Below are 21,993 nucleotides of genomic sequence, written 5' to 3'. Positions count from 1 at the left end.
GACAGCTCCCATCTGAGTGGTATTTCTACGTGGCTTATGTCACTGGGGCTGTGTTCAGTGTCCATCTACGTTGTGACATGCATCAGTCCTTCATTCACTTTTTCACGGTGACTAAACAGAATAACATTGACCCCTTAAAATATTTCAGGGACACAGTTCTCTGGTCTTGGCTGAGTTCCCACAGTTGTACATCATTCTCCAGAACTTTCTCATTCTCCCCGAGGGAGACCGTATGCATGAAACACCAACTCCCCGTTCCCCTTTCCCCTCAGCCCCTACAGTCACATTCAACACTGAGTGTCTGGGTACTTCATGTGAGTGAACTCATACCGTATCTGTCCTTCCGTGATGGGCCGATTTCACTCAGCGTAATGACTTCCAGGTTTAGTCCGTCTTGTAGCCTGTGTCAGAACACCCTTTGTTGTTGTTTTTTTTTTTTAAAGATTTTTATTTATTTATTTATTTGACAGAGAGGGATATCACAAGTAGGCAGAGAGGCAGGCAGAGAGAGAAGAGGAAGCAGGCTCCCCAATGTGGGGCTCGATCCCAGGACCCTGAGATCATGACTTGAGCTGACGGCAGAGGCTTTAACCCACTTAGCCACCCAGGCGCCCCAGAACACCCTTTGTTTTTAAGGCTGAATCGTGTTCCAGCATGTATAAACCACATTTTGTTTATCCATTCATCTGTCAGTCGACGCTTGGGTGGCTTCCCCCTTTTGGCTGTTGTGAGAAAAGCTTCTCTGAATATGGTTACTTGTACTTTAAATTGGGGGGCGGGCATATAGGCTGCAGTGGAATTCTGTGTCTGATATGTTGAGGAGCCACCATTTCTTTTTTTTCCCCACTAACGAACCATTTTACTCCATTCCTTCACACGGCAGAACAAGATTGCCATTTATGGATCTTCCTCGTTTTGTTTATCCTGTTCCCCATGGAGGGATGTTTGCATAGTTCCTGGGTTTTGCCCATAGTGAACATGGCTGCTGTGAGTGTTTCTGTACATTTTTGTTTGTTGGTTTGAACCAATATTTTCATTTGGGGGGGGGTGTATAACTAGGAGTGTAATTGTTGAACCATTTGGTAATTCTGCTTTGATTTATTTGAGTAAATGCCAAACTATTTTACATGTAGACTACACCATTTTTCACAAGCGAGGTTTAAGCATTTCAGTTTCTCAACACGTTTTTGTCATTTTTAGTTTTCTTGATCATAATGATTCTAGTGTAAAAGACATCTAACTGGTTTAAATCTTCATTTCCATAAAGACTAATGATGTTTAACATCAATTCATGTGCTAGTCACCATTTGTATGATTTCTCTACAGAAAGCGCTATCCCAGTCCTTCATTTTAAAAATGGGGTTGTCTTTTTGTTGAAGAGTTCTAAAAGCTCCTTACATACCTTGGGCATCAGACTCTTATTGGATAAATAATATACAAATATTTCCTTCCATTTGGGGGCTACCTTTTCACTTTCTGGAGAGTATCTTCTGAGGTACAAAGATTTAAATTTTTTTTTTTACATTTCTTTTTTAAGTGAGTGAGAGAGAGTGTGCGAGTAGACAGGGTCAGAGGGAGAAGGAAAGAGAATCTTAAGCAGGCCCCACACTCGGTGTGGAGCCTGATGCGGGGCTCGATCTCATAACCCTGAGTTCATGATCTGAGCCAAAATTAAGAGTCAGACAGTTAATCAACTGAGCTACCCAGGTGCCCAGGACAGATTTTTAATTTTGAGGATATTATTTTATCTGTTTTTTTCTTTCCCTTTATATGCTTTGATATCAGATGTAAAAGCATTGCTAAATCCAAGGTGTTGAAGATCTATCTCCATTTGTTTCTGCTAGAGTATATAATTTTACCTCTTACATTTAAGCCTTTAACTTATTTTGAGTTAATGTTTATATGTGGTGTGATGTAAGGGTCCAGTTCCATTCCTCTGTGCGTGGATAGTCAGTTGTCTGGCACCCTTTGTTGAAAAGACAATTCTGTCCCCCCAGTGCAATGTTGTCCCTTTTGACCCTTGTCAAAATTCAGAGGACCACAGATGAAGGGGTTTATTTCTGGGCTCTCTATTAAATCCTGCTGATCTGTATGCATACTTTTTTTTAAAAGATTTTATTTATTTATTTGACAGAGATCGATCACAAGTAGGTGAAGAGGCAGGCAGAGAGAGAGGAAGAAGCAGTCTCCCTGCTGAGCAGAGATTCCCAATTCAGGGCTCCATCCCAGGACCCTGAGATCATGACCCCACCAAAGGCAGAGGCTTTAACTCACTGAGCCACCCAGGTGCCCCTGTATGCATACTTTAAAAAATTATTATATTTATTATTAAATTTTTCAAATTTAAATTCAATTAATTAACATATATGTAGTATTCTTTTCAAGGGCTATGCATACCTTTAGGACAGGATCACAATGTTTTAGTTACTGTTGCTTTGTATTAAGATTCAAACATTGGAAGTATGACCTTTCGCCTTTGATTTTCTTTTTCAAGATTGTTTCAGCTATCTTGTGGTCCCTGAAAATTCCATATAACTAGTAGGATTAGCTTGTGTGTTTCTTCCAAAAGGCCTTTGTGAAATGTCTTGGGACAACACTGAATCTCCATATTGTGTTGTGTACTGTTGCCATCTTACCAATAGTATGTCTCTCATTACCGTGGGGAGTCCTCAGACTGATGTAGGTTTCTGATACTTTCTCTCAGCAAAGTTTCGTACTTTCCAGTGTACAAGACATGCACGTTGATTACCTCTATTCCTAAGCATTTTGTCAATGTTGGTGTTTCCTAAAAAGGAATTGTTTCCTTAAATTCCATTTTGGATGATTCATTGCGTGTGTATACAAATGAGAGATTTTTGTGTATTTATATTTTGTCCTGGATCTTTGTAGAATTAGGGTATAAATTACAAAGGTGGTGGGTTTTGTACAGAGCACTAAAGTTCCGGACAGTCATTTCCTTGGCGTCCATCTCGTGGGTCTTGCTGGCATCTGGGAGTGGTTATGCTGGAGGGGTCATTTTGGTGCCCGCCGGGTCTTTGACTCTTTGACTTAAGAGATGAGCCTGAAGGAGGAAGGTCATCGGTTAGCAAGGCCAGAGTGCATGTGGGTAAAGGCCTCTTTAGCTCAGAGAGCGGGAAGCTTCAGGCCCCTGCAACACACCTTGCCCTGTTCATTGCTTCCAGCTTCCTGGTTGTGAGTTCTGTCCTTCTAATGAATTGGTGAGGTAGTAAGTAACACGTTTCCCTGAGTTACATGAGCCTCTATTAGAGCAGACTGCGAGCAGACTCTTGGAACCTGAGTAGCAGACTCTTAGAACCTGAGTACAGACCTACGATCTGTAGACCATAGCTCGGAAAAATGGGTGACCTCTCTGCCCTGCCACTGTCTGACCCCTAAGTTAACAGCATAGGGATCCAGTGACCCCACACAGCAAAGAACACAGACTTGACAAAGATTGCTCAGAAAAGTCAGAGCCAACAGTAGCAACTACAGCGAGCAGCCAGAAGGAGGCCTCGTGTAAGGAAGGTCTGATTTCAGAATGCTTCCATGATAATATTCATCGTCACACCCTGAATTCGTCAGTAGGGCCAAGTCCCCAAGCTAGAGTTCAGGTAGCTTCTAGTTAGCTTCAGATAGCTTCCCAGGAGAGGGCAGATTTAACCAAGGTCCGGAAGATGGGATGGGCTTCCTGACTCCCCGTCACCACCCCCTATCCAGGGCTGCAAGAGAGGACAGTTTCCTTCAGCTTCTCTTAAGGTCCCTGGTGGGGTCTGGAAATTGACAGAGAGAGATGAACAGGAGAAAAGCAGGCAAAGCGTATTGATTTTTTTTGGTGGGAACCTCATATGAACATGGAGACCAGCAGAGGTGACTGGAGCAGGCGGCTCTTCTCCCTTTTAGACAAAGAAGCCATGGAGGTGGGAAGAACTGAGAGAGACAGGGGTTGGGACTAGGGCTGGTAAATGATGAAGAGGTAACTAGGAAGATAAAGGTTCAGTTAAGCAGGTTTGTTCCTACAGCCTTTGGGGCCCGGAATTCTTCCTTGACTCTCGTGAGAAGCATGTCCTCCCTGCGGTCTAGGCAGAGCAAGTGCCACATGGGAGTTTTCTGACCTGCTTCAGGGAAGAAGGGCTGATGGCTGGGGATCCGAGGAACTTTTCTGCTTCTGCTCAATGCAAAATTCTTTCCGTTTCTGTGTTGCCAAGGTGCCATATTTGGGGTAGTGTGTCCTGACCCTCACCAGCCTGGCACTGCGCTCCTTTTCCTCCTCGTATCCAGGACATTGGATGTGCTACTTTGGAGATGTCCCAACCCTGGGGCCGTCCCTTGTCCATCCGTCCTCTCGGTGCTGTGCTTCCTTCTCCTTGGCCCTTTGTCACCCTGGATCCTCTCCACTTCCTCAACAACTCCGATGTTCCCAGGAGCAGGGTGGCAGGAGGGGGTCCCAGGAGGTGCTTTCTAGATCTCGTGCCCCCGATGACTCTGGGACAGTAGCTACAGGACATTCTGCCATAAGGACTGGGACTGAGGATCCCACCATGTCCTAGGGCGTTAGCGCTGTTCCATTCCCGGTCTTTCCCCCACCATTGCGCTGAACACTCCCGATGGTACATCCGTGAAAGACCGCGCCAGAGTGGCCGGGAGTGAGTGCCAGGCCAGGCATGGCTAGGTGTGGCTGCACCTGCTGCCCAGGATAGGTGCTGCTCACTGTTCCCAGTCACCCTTCTCTCCAGGGGACCTGCATTGACCTCCGGATCTTCACCATCTCCCCAGGGCTGCCGGTCCCCAGATCGGACACCTGCCATTCTGAGGGTGACTGGCGCTGCCTCCATAGGGTTTCCTTTGCCCATGTCCTTCCCCGGGAGCTCCCGAATCTCCAACACATGCCCCCACGTGCCTGTTCTCCCCCCTGGACTTGCAGCATTTGGTCTCTGTCCCTGCGGACCCCATGACTTGGAGCCTGGTTTCGACCAGAGTCAGGTGAAAGTATTATTTGGTCTTGAGTTGTGAGCTATGTGTTTGATCTCTGTGGTGTGTCTTCCAACTTTCTGTGTTTCCTGGTTTCCGTATGAGCTACAGAGGAGCCAGCCGTGTCCTGTCTGGGGTCAGGCTGTGGTGTCCCAGCAGGAACAAGGGTCTCACCCCAAGATTGTGCCCATAATTCCTAAAGGGGCCTCTGTGATTACATCTCATCTGTAATCCATCAGGCATGTCAATATCGAATAAAGGAAAATCTATGTTAAATTAGCACAGAAAAAAATAAATCCCCTTTCAAAATCGGTGGGCAGACACAAAGGCACCTGTTGTGTGATTCCACGTATAGAAACATGCAGAACAGGGAATGGAAGAGAGAAAGCAGCTCAGGGGTGCAAGCATCTGGGCTGGAAGAGAAATGGCCAGGTAGGGCTTTGGGTTCAGGGTCTCCTTTGGGGAAGGAGATATCCTGCAGCAATGTTCTGTCGTGTGGTGGGTAAACGCTGGGAATGTACTTAAACTCATGATGCATTGAACTGGAAACAAGTAATTTTATTTAAAACGAATGATAAATAGTATACAGAACACGTAAAGACAAAATCAAAATCAGTATGTAGCAGAAAGGAAAAATGTGCACGTCGGGCACAAAACGTTCCTGCAGGTTGCCAGGGTTGGGGGATAGAACAAAGGGTAACTGTTCTAGGAGGAAGGCTGTGGGCACCAGAAGGGGCTGTGGGCGCTCCTCAGGAGGAGGAGTAGGGGGAGGAGCAGGGGCGGATTCCAGAGCAGAGGCACAGATGTTGTCAGGGGCAGGATCCATAGCAAAGGCAGGCCCCGGGACAGATGCAGACCCCAGCTCTTCCCGGACAGAGTCAGCCTCGCTGTGGGCAGGTGCCCAGTCACCTGCTGGCTCCGGGTCTCCTCCTGAAGTCCCTGCAGGCACCATCCCCGCCTCTGGAGCTGTGGATGCAGGTGGGGCCGGCTCTGGCTCCTCCGATGGAGCAGCTATGACAGGAGGAAAGCGCACCGGCATGCCTGTCGCTCCATGTGCTTTTGCAGAGACAGATCTCAGCCCAGGGCCTCCCGGAGAAGCCGCAGCCACGGAGGAACCCTCACCGGGACATCTCCCTGACTGCGGTCCGCCCGCTGCGAGCTCTGAGCCCAGTCCTGGCTCCTGGCCCCACACAAGCCTCTGGGGTCTCCTGCCCTTGGGGCCCGGCACCGACCCACCCGCAGACACCCACGTGCCCCAGCCCCGGCCTTCTCACCCTCAGGCTCGGCCTGCATGGGCTCTGGCTCCTGGACCACGCGGTGGTGTAGGCACGCAGGCAGTGTCAGCGGCCTTCCCCCGGAGTCCCCAGTCCCTGCTTCTGCAGAGCCCGGTACGGTCACTCTCCTGGTCAGGGAGATGGAGCGGGTGTCCGCCAGCCTCCTTCCTATTTCATCGTCACTAGTGCTCTGCACAGACAGACACCGGGAGCCAGCCCCGACCGTTAGAGCCCTGCCCAGCCGTCCTCACTGTCTTCCTGCCCACCCCCCTGCCGCTCCCAGATCAGACCCAGACAGTGTGTGCACAGCGCCACACCTGGGACAGGGACCCATACCTGCAGGACACGGGATGCACCCTGGGGGGAAGCTACTGTCCCTACTCTCACAGGAGGCAGCCTCCCACGCCCACAACCCACCCAGCCAGCCTCGACCTGGGTGTGAACATGAACTGCCCACCGGGCATCTGACCCCTTGTCAGCCTGTTCTTGAATGGGGTGGGCGCACCTCACTAGAGCCTTTACACACACACTCAAGCATGGGGAGGGGACCTAGGGCTGTACAGGTTGAATCAGAGCATGTGGGGCTGGGGGCTGGCTCTGGGCCTCATGGTGTTACCTTTCTCTTCTTTTGGCCAAATGGCCAGAGCCATCGGGGAGCCTTAAGACAACATCCCCAGTGAGGGAAAGCATGTGCAGGGCATGATTTCTTCAGCCTGCAGCCTCCAGATGTAGGAACACAACAGAACATGTTGCTTATTCAAAGATCCGCAACAAAATGAGCTGGGCAGGGGGCTGTCTCTGTGTGTGGGTGCCTGGTTACCTGGGTCCCCAATTGTGTTGGGCTCTATTGTGAGGAAAGTGAGGTCACCACTGCCTGGGGTCTGCTTACCAACCACTTCCTCCCACACAAGAGCCCCGCCCGGTGGGTCCCCCTCCCCCACGTGCTCAATGCTCACCCTCTGCTCCATGCCCAGTCCATACAGTGACAGCCACACAGCCCACCCACAGCCCCTGCGAGGCCAGGGGGCAGCCAGTGTCCCCACTGTGAGGATACAGGGCTGGGTTCGGACTGGGTTCCTGCTCATGCCCAGGGCTATGAGCCTGGACAGACCCTGTGCTTCTCAGGGCCTCCCTGGCTCCCGGCCGGCCCAGTGGGGGCTTCTGGTTTCTACTCCTAGGGACGCATTCAGGGGTAGGACCTCCAAATATGTTCTGTACCTGCTCTCACAGGAGGCTGGTACGCACCCGTGGGAATGCAGGGATGAGCGGGGGCTGGGCGGGGCATAGAATACAGCTCAGAGGGGCCTGGATCTGCTCTGGGATTCAGGCAAAGCCACCCTCCTCCTGCCTGTCTCCCAGCCCTGTGGGAAGGTTGCAGTGAATGATTCCGACCTTGTTCTCTCGTAGCACATGGCCAAATGTTTTCCAGTTTACCAGACTGTAGGGCATTAGGACAGAAGAGGGTTGGTCCCTGAACTCCTTAGCTCGTTAAAAACCGTCCTCTAATTTATGAGCGATCTTCTAAATCAAGTGTATCTTAACTAGATATTAGAGTTAGGCTCAAGGTCCCATTGCATACATCAACTATGGACAGCTTTTCGGATGTCAGTCTTAACTACATTTCTCTGTAGGCCTCGCTTGCCAAAAGATGTTTGTCTGTGGTTGAATTCCATGTAGGTATTGCTTCGCTAAGTATGCCCTTATTGTCTCGCGGGTATATCTGTGGGTTATATACCACACAGATGGTCATCTTGTTCAGGCCAAGACCATGAGCACATTGAGGGTTCTCCTGAGTTAGCAGAGGTTCTAGCATGTGTGGGCCTCAGGACAATTCCAGTTCAGCCCTCAGCAATGTTATGGAGCCCCTGGCTTCCTGGGTCCTCGTTGGCTCTGGCACAGGCTTGGCCTAGGCCACTTCTGTAGTTGTGATGGAAAACCCCTGGTCTGGGTGGTCCACCCCATGCCTGGCTCTGCAGGCTGACACCCGAGGTCCTCCCACCTCATTGGCTTGGACCAGGTCACATGCCCGTGGATGAGCCAATCCCTGGAGCCAGGGAGTGGAGCAGTGGAGGCTGGCACATGTTGTTAGGACCTCTGTTGTAATGATTTTTCTAATGGCTGGGGTGGTAAGATCTTCTAGGATGCATCTGTTAATAAAATGATTATTAATTTCTGATAATACATGGGTCCAAGATGCTGGCTTAGCACCTCGCACCTCAGTCCCAGCACCTCAGTACTGCTGTACTACACTGTAGAGGCGATGGCTGAGAATGAGCAAAGTGGTTGGAAACTGGTCTGGAGTGCACAAGGGAAGGGGGTGTGTGTGTAGGGGATTGGGGATAATAGCTCTGGCCAAGCTGTATCTCCAACTTACCTAGGTTCAAGAAGGTGCAGGGAATCCGTGGTGTTTCACCTTCCATCATTTTGCAGATGAAGAATATGGCTTTTCCGTGGACTATGGCAAGACTTCTTCCACGTATCTCTAGTTGATACAGAAGTCGGGGAGAGCAGAACCCTCTATCTGGTAGGATAGGCGTGAGAGGCTGTGTGCTCTCTAGAAGGGGTCTGGCTTTCGAGGGCTCACTGTGAGCCTGCATGCAGGACTAATGAGGGCATTTCATGGTTTAGTTCTAAGGATGGAGTATTGGAAGAATGTGGTGTCCCATGTAATACTGGGAAGAGGACAGGTCTGCAGTTCACTGTAGAGTTACTTCATGGGAGTGGTGGTGATCTGCAGTATCTGCCTCATGAGATGTCTGTCCTTTATTGAGTTCTGGGTGTGCTTTCTGGAACTGTGTTCTAATGGCTGGGATTTCCAAGGAGTGGGATTTTTTGGCATCACTGTAAGAGTTGGTCCACCAGGAGTGGGCAAGTCCCTTTCTGCTGCTGAGAATTGTGTCTCTAGCGGTTGGAGTGTGTATTACAAACCTAGAGGTCAATGGTGAGGTGGTTACAGTGGTGAGCAGGCTATTGTTATTGATGATTTTTAAGGGTGAATTCCATAGGATGAGATGTTAGATCTTATGGTTAGGGATCCTCATTAAGTACCCAGAAAGGAGCTTTTTCAGAATTTCATATTCGATATCTTTTTATTACTTCTAATAGTCTTCCTCGTACTTGGTGTTCCAATGAGCAGTGCATTACAACATTGCCTGCATTTTACCCGTGTGTTAATGGGGATGTGAGAAAAGAAAATGTGTCAGTGATTCTACAGATTGTACACTGGAACAGCCAAATAGTGAAAAATTTTTTTTTTCATTTTTGACACAAGGTAGGATGTATCCTGCTGTTTAAACCAGGAGAGAGGGTCCTCTTTTGGTACTAGTTTTGAGTACCATAGGCCTTCCTAGGGAACATTATCAGATTCTGTTGGAAATTTGGTCTTTTTATTGTGGAAGAATCAGGAGTCAACCAATTTTTGTCTCCCGTTTCATTTTCTTTTTTTCTTTCTTTTTTTTTTTTAAAGATTTTATTTATTTATTTGACAGACAGAGATCACAAGTAGGCAGAGAGGCAGGCAGAGAGAGAGAGAGAGAGAGAGAGAGAGAGAGGGAAGCAGGCTTCCTGCGGAGCAGGGAGCCCGATGCGGGGCTCGATCCCAGGACCCTGAGATCATTACCCGAGCCGAAGGCAGCAGCCCAAACCACTGAGCCACCCAGGCGCCCCTCCTGTTTCATTTTCCATGAACATTTCCATGATATTTGGTTTCACACCTCTACCATTATGAAGTCATCCCAGCATTGGCACCAGCTCACCCTTCTCTGCCAAGGGGATGTTTGGGCCAAGATGAAAGCCGTTTCTGGGTGACTGGTAAACTCTAGTACCAGAATTCTGTCAGTAGGGAATTACTGGAATCCTAAGTTCCAAACCAGCTCCTGACAGCAAACGAAATATATTTCAGATTTAGACATAGCAGAGAGAAATTTTGTGTTTACAGTGAAAACTGAAGAAAATGTGTCATCACTAAACCTAATGTTAACTCCTACCATTGATGCTGAAACCTAACCTGACTCTATAACCCAAACTGGAACCCTGAATCCTAAAACTGAAATCGAGCCCAAAGCCTGGACTCTGAATCTGAGTCCTGGATCCAAGCCCTGAGCCACAAACCCTAACCCTAAACTAGAACTCTGAGTCATGAACCCTGATCTGAAATCCCAGCATGAAGCCAACCCCCAAATTTGACCTTGAACTTTTTACCATAAGCCCTGAAACTTAGACCCTAAATCATAAACCTAAAGCTCTAAACACTAACTGTCCCCTTGCCCCTCACTCTAAATCCTCACCCCAATCTTAAACCCTCTCCCTGATCTAGAATTCTGACTGAAACCTGAACCTGAACCCAAATTCCAACCCTTCACCACACTTTGCTTATGCATTCGTCATTGATAGATATTTACAGTTTCTACCTTTTGATTTTTGTGAACATTTTTTAGGTTGAGGGCTAGAGTTAGGGTCTTGGATTGGGGTGAGGGCCAGGCTTGAGAGCAAGTTTAGGTCTGATTGTGGGTTTGCTTCAGGGCCAGTGTCATGTTCGGTGTCACTGTTTGAGGGACTGTTGTCATTCCATATTGTTTCCAAGTCACTGTTCCTTAGCAATTTTTGGAGAAGCTGGGGGTATATTGGGCTCCATGCAGCTTGAATTTCCGGAATGAAGTGGCTTCAGCTGGACCCTGGGAGGGAGCAGGTGCTTCCATTGAAGGGTGAGCTCCCCTAGTCCTGCACTGCCCTCCCTCGCCAGCAGAGGGCGCAAGACCCCAGCTCCTGCCCTGAGCCTGACCTGGGCAGCTGCACTAGGGACAGGAGCCCAGCCTCATCAGGGCCTGCTGGGAGACTTCTGGAGGCACTGGAGTCGCTCCCACCCTGACAGAGGCCACTCCCGCCCTGACAGGACTCGCTGTGGAGGATGTGGGGTCGCGTCCACACTTACAGCAGTGCAGCCTCCTCAGGACCAGCCTCTGGAAGAGAAGGTAAGGAGAAGCCACCTGAGCGGGGACAGGGAAGGCGGTGCGTGGTCTCAGGCTCCCATGGAAGAAAAGGGCAATCTGTGTACACAATGGGGCTTCCATGGTTATGTGTGCGGTGACGTGGCCTCCCGCAGTGCTATGTGCGGCTGCGGGTTCTCCCTTTTCTAAGCTTGATATGCGCCCCGGGTCCCACCACTGTGTTTGGGCACATGCGGATTTGGTTCCTGGGGTTCCTCAGACTACAGTCAGGGAGCGGCCTCAGTGCTCGTCGCCCCCCACCCTGCCTTGGCCGTGCGGGGTCCTTCCCATGTCCACACCCGCTTCAGGGTTGGTCCAGAGTCTGGAAGTTCAGGAGTGACAGCGTGGACTCTGTAGACAGCTTTGGGGAGAGGATGTATATTCCCGGTGTCGGTTCCTCCCTGAGCACAGAGTGTTTCCCCAACTCCGTGTGTCTCCCTCCATGTCTGTCATCAGTGTTTCACGGCTGTCAGAAGACAGGTCTGTCACCTCTTCGTTCAGGGAACTCCTGGGTATCTTGGTCTTTTGGATGCAGTCGTGAATGCGATTGTTCTCCGTAGTCTCTTTCTGATGGTTCCTTTGGAGCATGTAGAAATGCATGTGATTAGTGTATATTGATTTTGTTCCTTGCAGGTGTCTGGAATTTATGAGTTCTGTTTGCCTTGAACTCAAACTGCCAGTTATTTGACCAGCAGCATGGGTTTATTTGGGAAGAGCAGAGAACGGCAGTCTGGGCTGAGCAAGCTCTGGTTCCATCACAGGCAAGTGCAAGAAACAAAGGAGAAGAAAGTTATTTCATGGAGGAGGAGGAAGAAGTTGGGAGGGGTGCTTGGAAGGAAGGTCCACTGAAGAGAGGCGGGGGTTTGGGGTGATGGAGGATTCTCCCCGGCTGAGCTGCAGGGATGGTGATTTCTTGTAGATGAACCTCCAGCTTCCCCTGTGGGGCCTGGAAGGGATGAGTCTCTCCTGTGGGGGATTCTGATGTGGGGTCTGTGATGGGCATTGAGCGGCAAGTGCCCCCTTCCACCCTCCCCTTCTGGAGTGCCTAGTCTGCTTTACTGAGGCTTCCCTTCATGCTAACATGTGGCCTCCTCCAAGGGTGAGTGGCCTCTGCACGGTGGGTGACCTGGATCTGGGAGGGCTTGGCCTTCATCCCGAAGTCCGATGTCCTCTCTGCTTCTGTGACTTTGTGCTAACATGGATGTTTGGGAGAGTCATTTACTCTGCGGTGAGTTCAAAGTGCAGGCATCTTGTCACAGCTGCACACATGCACTTTATAATTGTACCTCTTATATTTAAGCCTTTAACTTATTTTGAGTTAATGTTTATATGTGATATTAAGTAAGGGTCCAGTTCCATTCTTCTGTGTGTGGATAGTCAGTTGTCTGGCACCCTTTGTTGAAAAGACAATTCTGTCCCCCCAGTGCAATGTTGACCACCCTTGTCAAAATTCAGAGGACCACAGGTGAAGGGGTTTATTTCTGGGCTCTCTATTAAATCCTACTGATCTGTATGCATACTTATTTTTTAAGATTTTATTTATTTATTTGACAGGCAGACATTGATCACAAATAGGCGAAGAGGCAGGCAGAGAGAGAGGAAGAAGCAGTCTCCCTGTTGAGCAGAGATTCCCAATTCAGGGCTCCATCCCGGGACCCTGGGATCATGACCCCACCAAAGGCAGAGGCTTTTAACTCACTGAGCCACCCAGGCGCCCCTGTATGCATACTTTAAAATTTTTTTAAATTTATTTAAAAATTTTCAAATTTAAATTTAATTTATTAGCATATATGTAGTATTCTTTTCAAGGGCTATGCATACCTTTAGGACAGGATCACAATGTTTTAGTTACTGTTGCTTTGTATTAAGATTCAAACATTGGAAGTATGACCTTTCGCCTTTGATTTTCTTTTTCAAGATTGTTTCGGCTGTCCTGTGGTCCCTGAAAATTCCATATGACTGTTAGGATTAGCTTGTGTGTTTCTTCCAAAAGGCCTTTGTGAAATGTCTTGGGAACACACTGAATCTCCACATTGCGTTGTGTACTGTTGCCATCTTATCAATAGTATGTCTTTCATCACCGTGGGGAGTCCTCAGACTGATGTAGGTTTCCGTTACTTTCTCTCAGCAAAGTTTCGTACTTTCCAGTGTACAAGACATGCACGTTGATTACCTCTATTCCTAAGCATTTTGTCAATGTTGGTGTTTCCTAAAATGGAATGGTTTCCTTAAATTCCATTTTGGATGATTCATTGCGTGTGTATACAAATGAGAGATTTTTGTGTATTGATATTTTGTCCTGGATCTTTGTAGAATTAGGGTATAAATTACAAAGGTTGGTGGGTCATGCACAGAGCATTAAAGTTCTGGACAGTCATTGCCTTGGGGTCCATCTCGTGGGTCTTGCTGGCATCTGGGAGTGGTTATGCTGGAGGGGTCATTTTGGTGCCCGTCGGGTCTTTGACTCTTTGACTTAAGAGATGAGCCTGAAGGAGGGAGGTCGTCGGTTAGGAAGGCCAGAGTGCAGGTGGGTAAAGGCCTCTTTAGCTCAGAGAGCGGGAAGCTTCAGGCCCCTGCAACACACCTTGCCCTGTTCATTGCTTCCAGGTTCCTGGTCGTGAGTTCTGGCCTTCTAATGAACTGGTGAGGTAGTCAGTAACACGTTTCCCTGAGTTCCATGAGCCGCTATTAGAGCAGACTGCGAGCAGACTCAGAACCCTAGTAGGATTTGTGGGGACCTCCGATCTGTAGCCCATAGCTCAGAAAAATGTGTGACCTCTCTGCCCAGCCACTGTCTGACCCCTAAGGTAACAGCATAGGGATCCAGTGACCCCACACAGCAAAGAACACAGACTTGACAAAGATTGCTCAGAAAAGTCACTGAGCCAACAGTAGCAACTACAGCGAGCAGCCAGAAGGAGGCCTCGTGTAAGGACGGTCTGATTTCAGAATGCTTCCATGAAAATATTCATCGTCACACCCTGAACTCATCAGTAGGGCCAAGTTCTGGGGTTCTGGTAGCTTCCAGGTAGCTTCAGGTAGCTTCCCAGGAGAGGGCAGTTTTAACCAAGGTCCGGAAGATGGGATGGGCTTCCTGACTCCCCGTCACCACCCCCTACCCAGGGCTGCAAGAGAGGACAGTTTCCTTCAGCCTCTCTTAAGGTCCCTGGTGGGGTCTGGAAATTGACACAGAGAGATGAACAGGAGAAAAGCAGGCAAAGCGTATTGATTTTTTTTGGTGGGAACCTCATATGAACATGGAGACCAGCAGAGGTGACTGGAGCAGGCGGCTCTTCTCCCTTTTAGACAAAGAAGCCATGGATGTGGGAAGAACTGAGAGAGACGGGTTGGGACTAGGGCTGGTAAATGATGAAGAGGTAACTAGGAAGATAAAGGTTCAGTTAAGCAGGTTTGTTCCTACAGCCTTTGGGGCCCGGAATTCTTCCTTGACTCTCGTGAGAAGCATGTCCTCCCTGCGGTCTGGGCAGAGCAAGTGCCACATGGGAGTTTTCTGACCTGCTTCAGGGAAGAAGGGCTGATGGCTGGGGATCCGAGGAACTTTTCTGCTTCTGCTCAATGCAAAATTCTTTCCGTTTCTGTGTTGCCAAGGTGCCATATTTGGGGTAGTGTGTCCTGACCCTCACCAGCCTGGCACTGCGCTCCTTTTCCTCCTCGTATCCAGGACATTGGATGTGCTACTTTGGAGATGTCCCAACCCTGGGGCCGTCCCTTGTCCAGGGAGCACCTGCCTGTAGGGTTGGGGGGGTGCCTATGACTTCCCACATGGGTGCCCTGTTGCTATGGGTGGCCACCCCTCCTTGGGAAGATAGTGTGAGAGTGTGCCGATCTTACTTCAAGAAACTGACTTCATTCCTGCAATGTCTACCCGGTGGTGGGATCATACAGGAGTTCTAATGTTAGTGTCTTGGGGAAGCTCCATTTCTTCCCACCATGGCTGTACTAACCAAAGTCAATTCTCGATGATTTTACCTAAAACCAGAGATTTTTCTAGAACCTCACCAGCAGAGAACATGAGAACATTTTCAAGACCTTGCTAATTATACTAACCACAGGAACAAACTGGTAACTCAGAAACTATTGAAATGAAGAACTGGTTCTCCTTCTCCCATGTCTGGCTAGTGCGCTGCGCTCTGGCTCGATCCCACCTCAGGCAGCTGGAAGGTTGACCTCCCAGGTCAGCTGCCACTAAGATGGCTACTGTTTCCAGAAATTCTTCGGGGTGTGGTCGGTGTTGCCCACCTGTGCACGGATCATGTTGGCGACCTCTGACAGTGGAGCCACAGGTCCTCCAGGCATGGTCCCTCCCTGGCCCCCAGTGGAGCCGTCACACTGAGGGTTTAATGGGACAGGAGCTGCCCCCAGGGAAAACCACCCGAGATTCCCACTGTCCCTACCTGACCTCCAGATGCTAGTCAGTTACTCCTGAGCTTCTGGTGTCTTCCTGGGACCCTGACCTGGCTGTTTTCAGACAGCTCGTCCAGTGGTACCCTCACTTTCTGGGATGGGGATTTGCTGGAGTCTGCAGTGTGTCAGGCTGCCTCACCTGGATCGCTTCTTAAAGGTACATCGTCTGGGCCATCTGAGGACCCAAGACTGTGGGTCTGTGGCCTGGAGGGTTTCTGAGCAGAGCTGGTCGGATGGGAGGGCTGTAAGGCCCAAGTCAGGTTTCCAGAATGCTGTTTGTGGTCCCTGGCATCCTAGCAGTTTTGAATCAAGCCCTGAGATCTTTAAAATGTCAGCAGTATCACAGCGTGGGCCAGAAAATCAGGTCTCCGAGCGCCTAACCCCACCTAAACTATTGCCACTTTTTGCACTTGAGCTGAGGACAGAGGATTTGGAGTCGGGGTTTGAGGGGAGATTGTGGGCCAGATTCTGTGTTTGGGGACACAGGCCATCCAGAAAGCTTGTGCTGAGCCTGAGGAGGGGGCCTGTGTGGAGACCCCAGCTGCAGACACTGCTGTCTGCCGATGCCCCCTCAACCTGCCCCAGGGCACCTGCTGCTGGGGGAGCACCTGGCCCTCTCTCCCGCGTCAGCGGTGCCTCCCCGCGTCAGCGGTGCCTCCTCGCCTAACAGTCACCGCCAGCCCGCAGCCTGAGAAGGTGGATACCACAATGAGTCCAGCCCTGGGGACAGATCCCCTGTGTGTGGGACATGGTCTCCCAGCAGGGCTGAGTGCCAGGCCCCCCGGTGCTTGCTCTCCTCCTGGGGGCTCACCGTGGCACATCCCCAGTCAGGCTCCCTGGGCCCAACTCCTCCCCTGCTCAGAGACCACCCCTGGCCCAGGCTCCACACGCTGGGACGGCATCAGGTCATCTACACCTTCTGGACTCGTGCTCCCATGGCCGTGACATTGGCACAGGCTGGCCTCACAGACTCGTCAGAGAGGACCCAGTGCAGGAAGATGCAGGCCACTGCAAGGGAGATGCCAAGTGACCCCGGAGGGAGCACACAGGCCTGCACAAAGCATGGGGCTCTTGGAGCCCAGTGTGCGATGTGGGCACCCAGCCAAGGGGCACAGGAAATCCTGGCAAGGGTGTCCCGGTGCGGGGAGATCGACCACCAGAAGGTCACAGGAGAGGCAGGAGACAAGGAACATGACAGGACAGAGCTTCCCAAGGAGGTCGGTGGAAGGATCAGAGGCTCGCAGAGACCCTGGGAACACTCGGAGGCGCTGGAGATGTTGGTTGAAACACTGTCATTTGGTCAGAAACATTGTGTCACAAACCCACAGTCATCGCTGGATGATTTACTCTTTGTTGCTTGTAGGAATCAGGGAGTATAGAGCCATTAGCACTCATGGTGCATGAAGTCTAGGATGTATTTACTTTTCATCAATCTTGGGGACTAGCTTTTCCTAGAGGAAGTGCTAAGCATGGGTCTCTCCCTTGTTTTCTTTGTGCAAAGGGCCTCGTTTCAGGAGCAGATTCCTGGTGCTCATCACCACGGCTAGCCCTGAGGCCTGCCCCATCACCTCCCCCAGTGGACATGACCACGTGGGCTGGGGTGCTCCCTGATGAAGCCCCAGTGCTCCTGTGGCCCCCAGATCCTCTGCTGGATGCAGGAGGGCATGAGAGAGGGAGGGGGAGAAGGGAGGGAAAGGAGATGGAACGGGACAACAGGGAGGGGGAGAGGAGGAAGGCAGGGGAGGGGGAGGCCGAGATGGGAGGGGGGCAGCGAGGGGGAGGGCGGAAGTGGAGAGGAGGAGGACGGTAGGGTGGGGAGGACGAGGCTTGAGAGGGAGAGAGGAGCACAAGGGAGGAGTGTCAGAGGGAGGGAGGGAGCATGAGAGGGAGGGGGGCAGGGTGGGTGATGCAGTGGGGAAGGGGGTGGAGGGGAAGGAGCAGGGGGTGGGGGGATGATGAATGGGAGGGTGAGTAAGTGGGGGAAGGAGGGAAACCCCGAAGCCAGGTGCACACATCAGGAACCATTATTTAGGGTGAGGTCGGAGGGCATCACAGTCCGGGCCCGGGATGGTGGCACTGGGCACGTCCATCCGTCCTCTCGGTGCTGTGCTTCCTTCTCCTTGGCCCTTTGTCACCCTGGATCCGCTCCACTTCCTCAACAACTCCGATGTTCCCAGGAGCAGGGTGGCAGGAGGGGGTCCCAGGAGGTGCTTTCTAGATCTCGTGCCCCCGATGACTCTGGGACAGTAGCTACAGGACATTCTGCCATAAGGACTGGGACTGAGGATCCCACCATGTCCTAGGGCGTTAGCGCTGTTCCATTCCCGGTCTTTCCCCCACCATTGCGCTGAACACTCCCGATGGTACATCCGTGAAAGACCGCGCCAGAGTGGCCGGGAGTGAGTGCCAGGCCAGGCATGGCTAGGTGTGGCTGCACCTGCTGCCCAGAATAGGTGCTGCTCACTGTTCCCAGTCACCCTTCTCTCCAGGGGACCTGCATTGACCTCCGGATCTTCACCATCTCCCCAGGGCTGCCGGTCCCCAGATCGGACACCTGCCATTCTGAGGGTGACTGGCGCTGCCTCCATAGGGTTTCCTTTGCCCATGTCCTTCCCCGGGAGCTCCCGAATCTCCAACACATGCCCCCACGTGCCTGTTCTCCCCCCTGGACTTGCAGCATTTGGTCTCTGTCCCTGCGGACCCCATGACTTGGAGCCTGGTTTCGACCAGAGTCAGGTGAAAGTATTATTTGGTCTTGAGTTGTGAGCTATGTGTTTGATCTCTGTGGTGTGTCTTCCAACTTTCTGTGTTTCCTGGTTTCCGTATGAGCTACAGAGGAGCCAGCCGTGTCCTGTCTGGGGTCAGGCTGTGGTGTCCCAGCAGGAACAAGGGTCTCACCCCAAGATTGTGCCCATAATTCCTAAAGGGGCCTCTGTGATTACATCTCATCTGTAATCCATCAGGCATGTCAATATCGAATAAAGGAAAATCTATGTTAAATTAGCACAGAAAAAAATAAATCCCCTTTCAAAATCGGTGGGCAGACACAAAGGCACCTGTTGTGTGATTCCACGTATAGAAACATGCAGAACAGGGAATGGAAGAGAGAAAGCAGCTCAGGGGTGCAAGCATCTGGGCTGGAAGAGAAATGGCCAGGTAGGGCTTTGGGTTCAGGGTCTCCTTTGGGGAAGGAGATATCCTGCAGCAATGTTCTGTCGTGTGGTGGGTAAACGCTGGGAATGTACTTAAACTCATGATGCATTGAACTGGAAACAAGTAATTTTATTTAAAACGAATGATAAATAGTATACAGAACACGTAAAGACAAAATCAAAATCAGTATGTAGCAGAAAGGAAAAATGTGCACGTCGGGCACAAAACGTTCCTGCAGGTTGCCAGGGTTGGGGGATAGAACAAAGGGTAACTGTTCTAGGAGGAAGGCTGTGGGCACCAGAAGGGGCTGTGGGCGCTCCTCAGGAGGAGGAGTAGGGGGAGGAGCAGGGGCGGATTCCAGAGCAGAGGCACAGATGTTGTCAGGGGCAGGATCCATAGCAAAGGCAGGCCCCGGGACAGATGCAGACCCCAGCTCTTCCCGGACAGAGTCAGCCTCGCTGTGGGCAGGTGCCCAGTCACCTGCTGGCTCCGGGTCTCCTCCTGAAGTCCCTGCAGGCACCATCCCCGCCTCTGGAGCTGTGGATGCAGGTGGGGCCGGCTCTGGCTCCTCCGATGGAGCAGCTATGACAGGAGGAAAGCGCACCGGCATGCCTGTCGCTCCATGTGCTTTTGCAGAGACAGATCTCAGCCCAGGGCCTCCCGGAGAAGCCGCAGCCACGGAGGAACCCTCACCGGGACATCTCCCTGACTGCGGTCCGCCCGCTGCGAGCTCTGAGCCCAGTCCTGGCTCCTGGCCCCACACAAGCCTCTGGGGTCTCCTGCCCTTGGGGCCCGGCACCGACCCACCCGCAGACACCCACGTGCCCCAGCCCCGGCCTTCTCACCCTCAGGCTCGGCCTGCATGGGCTCTGGCTCCTGGACCACGCGGTGGTGTAGGCACGCAGGCAGTGTCAGCGGCCTTCCCCCGGAGTCCCCAGTCCCTGCTTCTGCAGAGCCCGGTACGGTCACTCTCCTGGTCAGGGAGATGGAGCGGGTGTCCGCCAGCCTCCTTCCTATTTCATCGTCACTAGTGCTCTGCACAGACAGACACCGGGAGCCAGCCCCGACCGTTAGAGCCCTGCCCAGCCGTCCTCACTGTCTTCCTGCCCACCCCCCTGCCGCTCCCAGATCAGACCCAGACAGTGTGTGCACAGCGCCACACCTGGGACAGGGACCCATACCTGCAGGACACGGGATGCACCCTGGGGGGAAGCTACTGTCCCTACTCTCACAGGAGGCAGCCTCCCACGCCCACAACCCACCCAGCCAGCCTCGACCTGGGTGTGAACATGAACTGCCCACCGGGCATCTGACCCCTTGTCAGCCTGTTCTTGAATGGGGTGGGCGCACCTCACTAGAGCCTTTACACACACACTCAAGCATGGGGAGGGGACCTAGGGCTGTACAGGTTGAATCAGAGCATGTGGGGCTGGGGGCTGGCTCTGGGCCTCATGGTGTTACCTTTCTCTTCTTTTGGCCAAATGGCCAGAGCCATCGGGGAGCCTTAAGACAACATCCCCAGTGAGGGAAAGCATGTGCAGGGCATGATTTCTTCAGCCTGCAGCCTCCAGATGTAGGAACACAACAGAACATGTTGCTTATTCAAAGATCCGCAACAAAATGAGCTGGGCAGGGGGCTGTCTCTGTGTGTGGGTGCCTGGTTACCTGGGTCCCCAATTGTGTTGGGCTCTATTGTGAGGAAAGTGAGGTCACCACTGCCTGGGGTCTGCTTACCAACCACTTCCTCCCACACAAGAGCCCCGCCCGGTGGGTCCCCCTCCCCCACGTGCTCAATGCTCACCCTCTGCTCCATGCCCAGTCCATACAGTGACAGCCACACAGCCCACCCACAGCCCCTGCGAGGCCAGGGGGCAGCCAGTGTCCCCACTGTGAGGATACAGGGCTGGGTTCGGACTGGGTTCCTGCTCATGCCCAGGGCTATGAGCCTGGACAGACCCTGTGCTTCTCAGGGCCTCCCTGGCTCCCGGCCGGCCCAGTGGGGGCTTCTGGTTTCTACTCCTAGGGACGCATTCAGGGGTAGGACCTCCAAATATGTTCTGTACCTGCTCTCACAGGAGGCTGGTACGCACCCGTGGGAATGCAGGGATGAGCGGGGGCTGGGCGGGGCATAGAATACAGCTCAGAGGGGCCTGGATCTGCTCTGGGATTCAGGCAAAGCCACCCTCCTCCTGCCTGTCTCCCAGCCCTGTGGGAAGGTTGCAGTGAATGATTCCGACCTTGTTCTCTCGTAGCACATGGCCAAATGTTTTCCAGTTTACCAGACTGTAGGGCATTAGGACAGAAGAGGGTTGGTCCCTGAACTCCTTAGCTCGTTAAAAACCGTCCTCTAATTTATGAGCGATCTTCTAAATCAAGTGTATCTTAACTAGATATTAGAGTTAGGCTCAAGGTCCCATTGCATACATCAACTATGGACAGCTTTTCGGATGTCAGTCTTAACTACATTTCTCTGTAGGCCTCGCTTGCCAAAAGATGTTTGTCTGTGGTTGAATTCCATGTAGGTATTGCTTCGCTAAGTATGCCCTTATTGTCTCGCGGGTATATCTGTGGGTTATATACCACACAGATGGTCATCTTGTTCAGGCCAAGACCATGAGCACATTGAGGGTTCTCCTGAGTTAGCAGAGGTTCTAGCATGTGTGGGCCTCAGGACAATTCCAGTTCAGCCCTCAGCAATGTTATGGAGCCCCTGGCTTCCTGGGTCCTCGTTGGCTCTGGCACAGGCTTGGCCTAGGCCACTTCTGTAGTTGTGATGGAAAACCCCTGGTCTGGGTGGTCCACCCCATGCCTGGCTCTGCAGGCTGACACCCGAGGTCCTCCCACCTCATTGGCTTGGACCAGGTCACATGCCCATGGATGAGCCAATCCCTGGAGCCAGGGAGTGGAGCAGTGGAGGCTGGCACATGTTGTTAGGACCTCTGTTGTAATGATTTTTCTAATGGCTGGGGTGGTAAGATCTTCTAGGATGCATCTGTTAATAAAATGATTATTAATTTCTGATAATACATGGGTCCAAGATGCTGGCTTAGCACCTCGCACCTCAGTCCCAGCACCTCAGTACTGCTGTACTACACTGTAGAGGCGATGGCTGAGAATGAGCAAAGTGGTTGGAAACTGGTCTGGAGTGCACAAGGGAAGGGGGTGTGTGTGTAGGGGATTGGGGATAA

General features: G+C 51.6%; 1 protein-coding gene across 5 annotated transcripts; it reads right to left on the bottom strand.

The window, feature by feature from the left end:
* Window positions 1-5,322: 5,322 nt before the first annotated feature.
* LOC309858540 (uncharacterized protein) lies at window positions 5,323-20,772 on the bottom strand. Of its 5 annotated transcripts, XM_082751243.1 has the most exons (6): window positions 20,607-20,772; window positions 20,267-20,370; window positions 19,651-19,778; window positions 19,286-19,387; window positions 6,243-6,344; window positions 5,323-5,979 (listed from the first exon to the last, which is right to left on the bottom strand). In XM_082751243.1, exons 2-6 carry the CDS (start codon window positions 20,338-20,340, stop codon window positions 5,531-5,533), a joined length of 855 nt encoding a protein of 284 aa, XP_082607369.1. In that variant the 5' UTR covers window positions 20,341-20,370; window positions 20,607-20,772; the 3' UTR covers window positions 5,323-5,530. The 5 variants fall into 5 exon arrangements, 3 of the variants coding, with proteins under 3 accessions (XP_082607369.1, XP_082607368.1, XP_082607367.1); XM_082751242.1 differs by lacking the exon at window positions 20,267-20,370 and having other exon boundaries at window positions 5,324-5,979; window positions 19,651-19,840; XM_082751241.1 differs by lacking the exon at window positions 20,607-20,772 and having other exon boundaries at window positions 5,330-5,979; window positions 19,651-19,840; window positions 20,267-20,600.
* Between the last annotated feature and the right edge of the window lie 1,221 nt (window positions 20,773-21,993).

The sequence above is a fragment of the Mustela nivalis genome (genome assembly GCF_964662115.1).
Source record: "Mustela nivalis genome assembly, contig: HAP1_SCAFFOLD_2748, whole genome shotgun sequence".
Classification (NCBI taxonomy): Eukaryota; Metazoa; Chordata; class Mammalia; order Carnivora; family Mustelidae; genus Mustela; species Mustela nivalis.
This window is presented reverse-complemented; position numbering and strand designations above follow the sequence as displayed.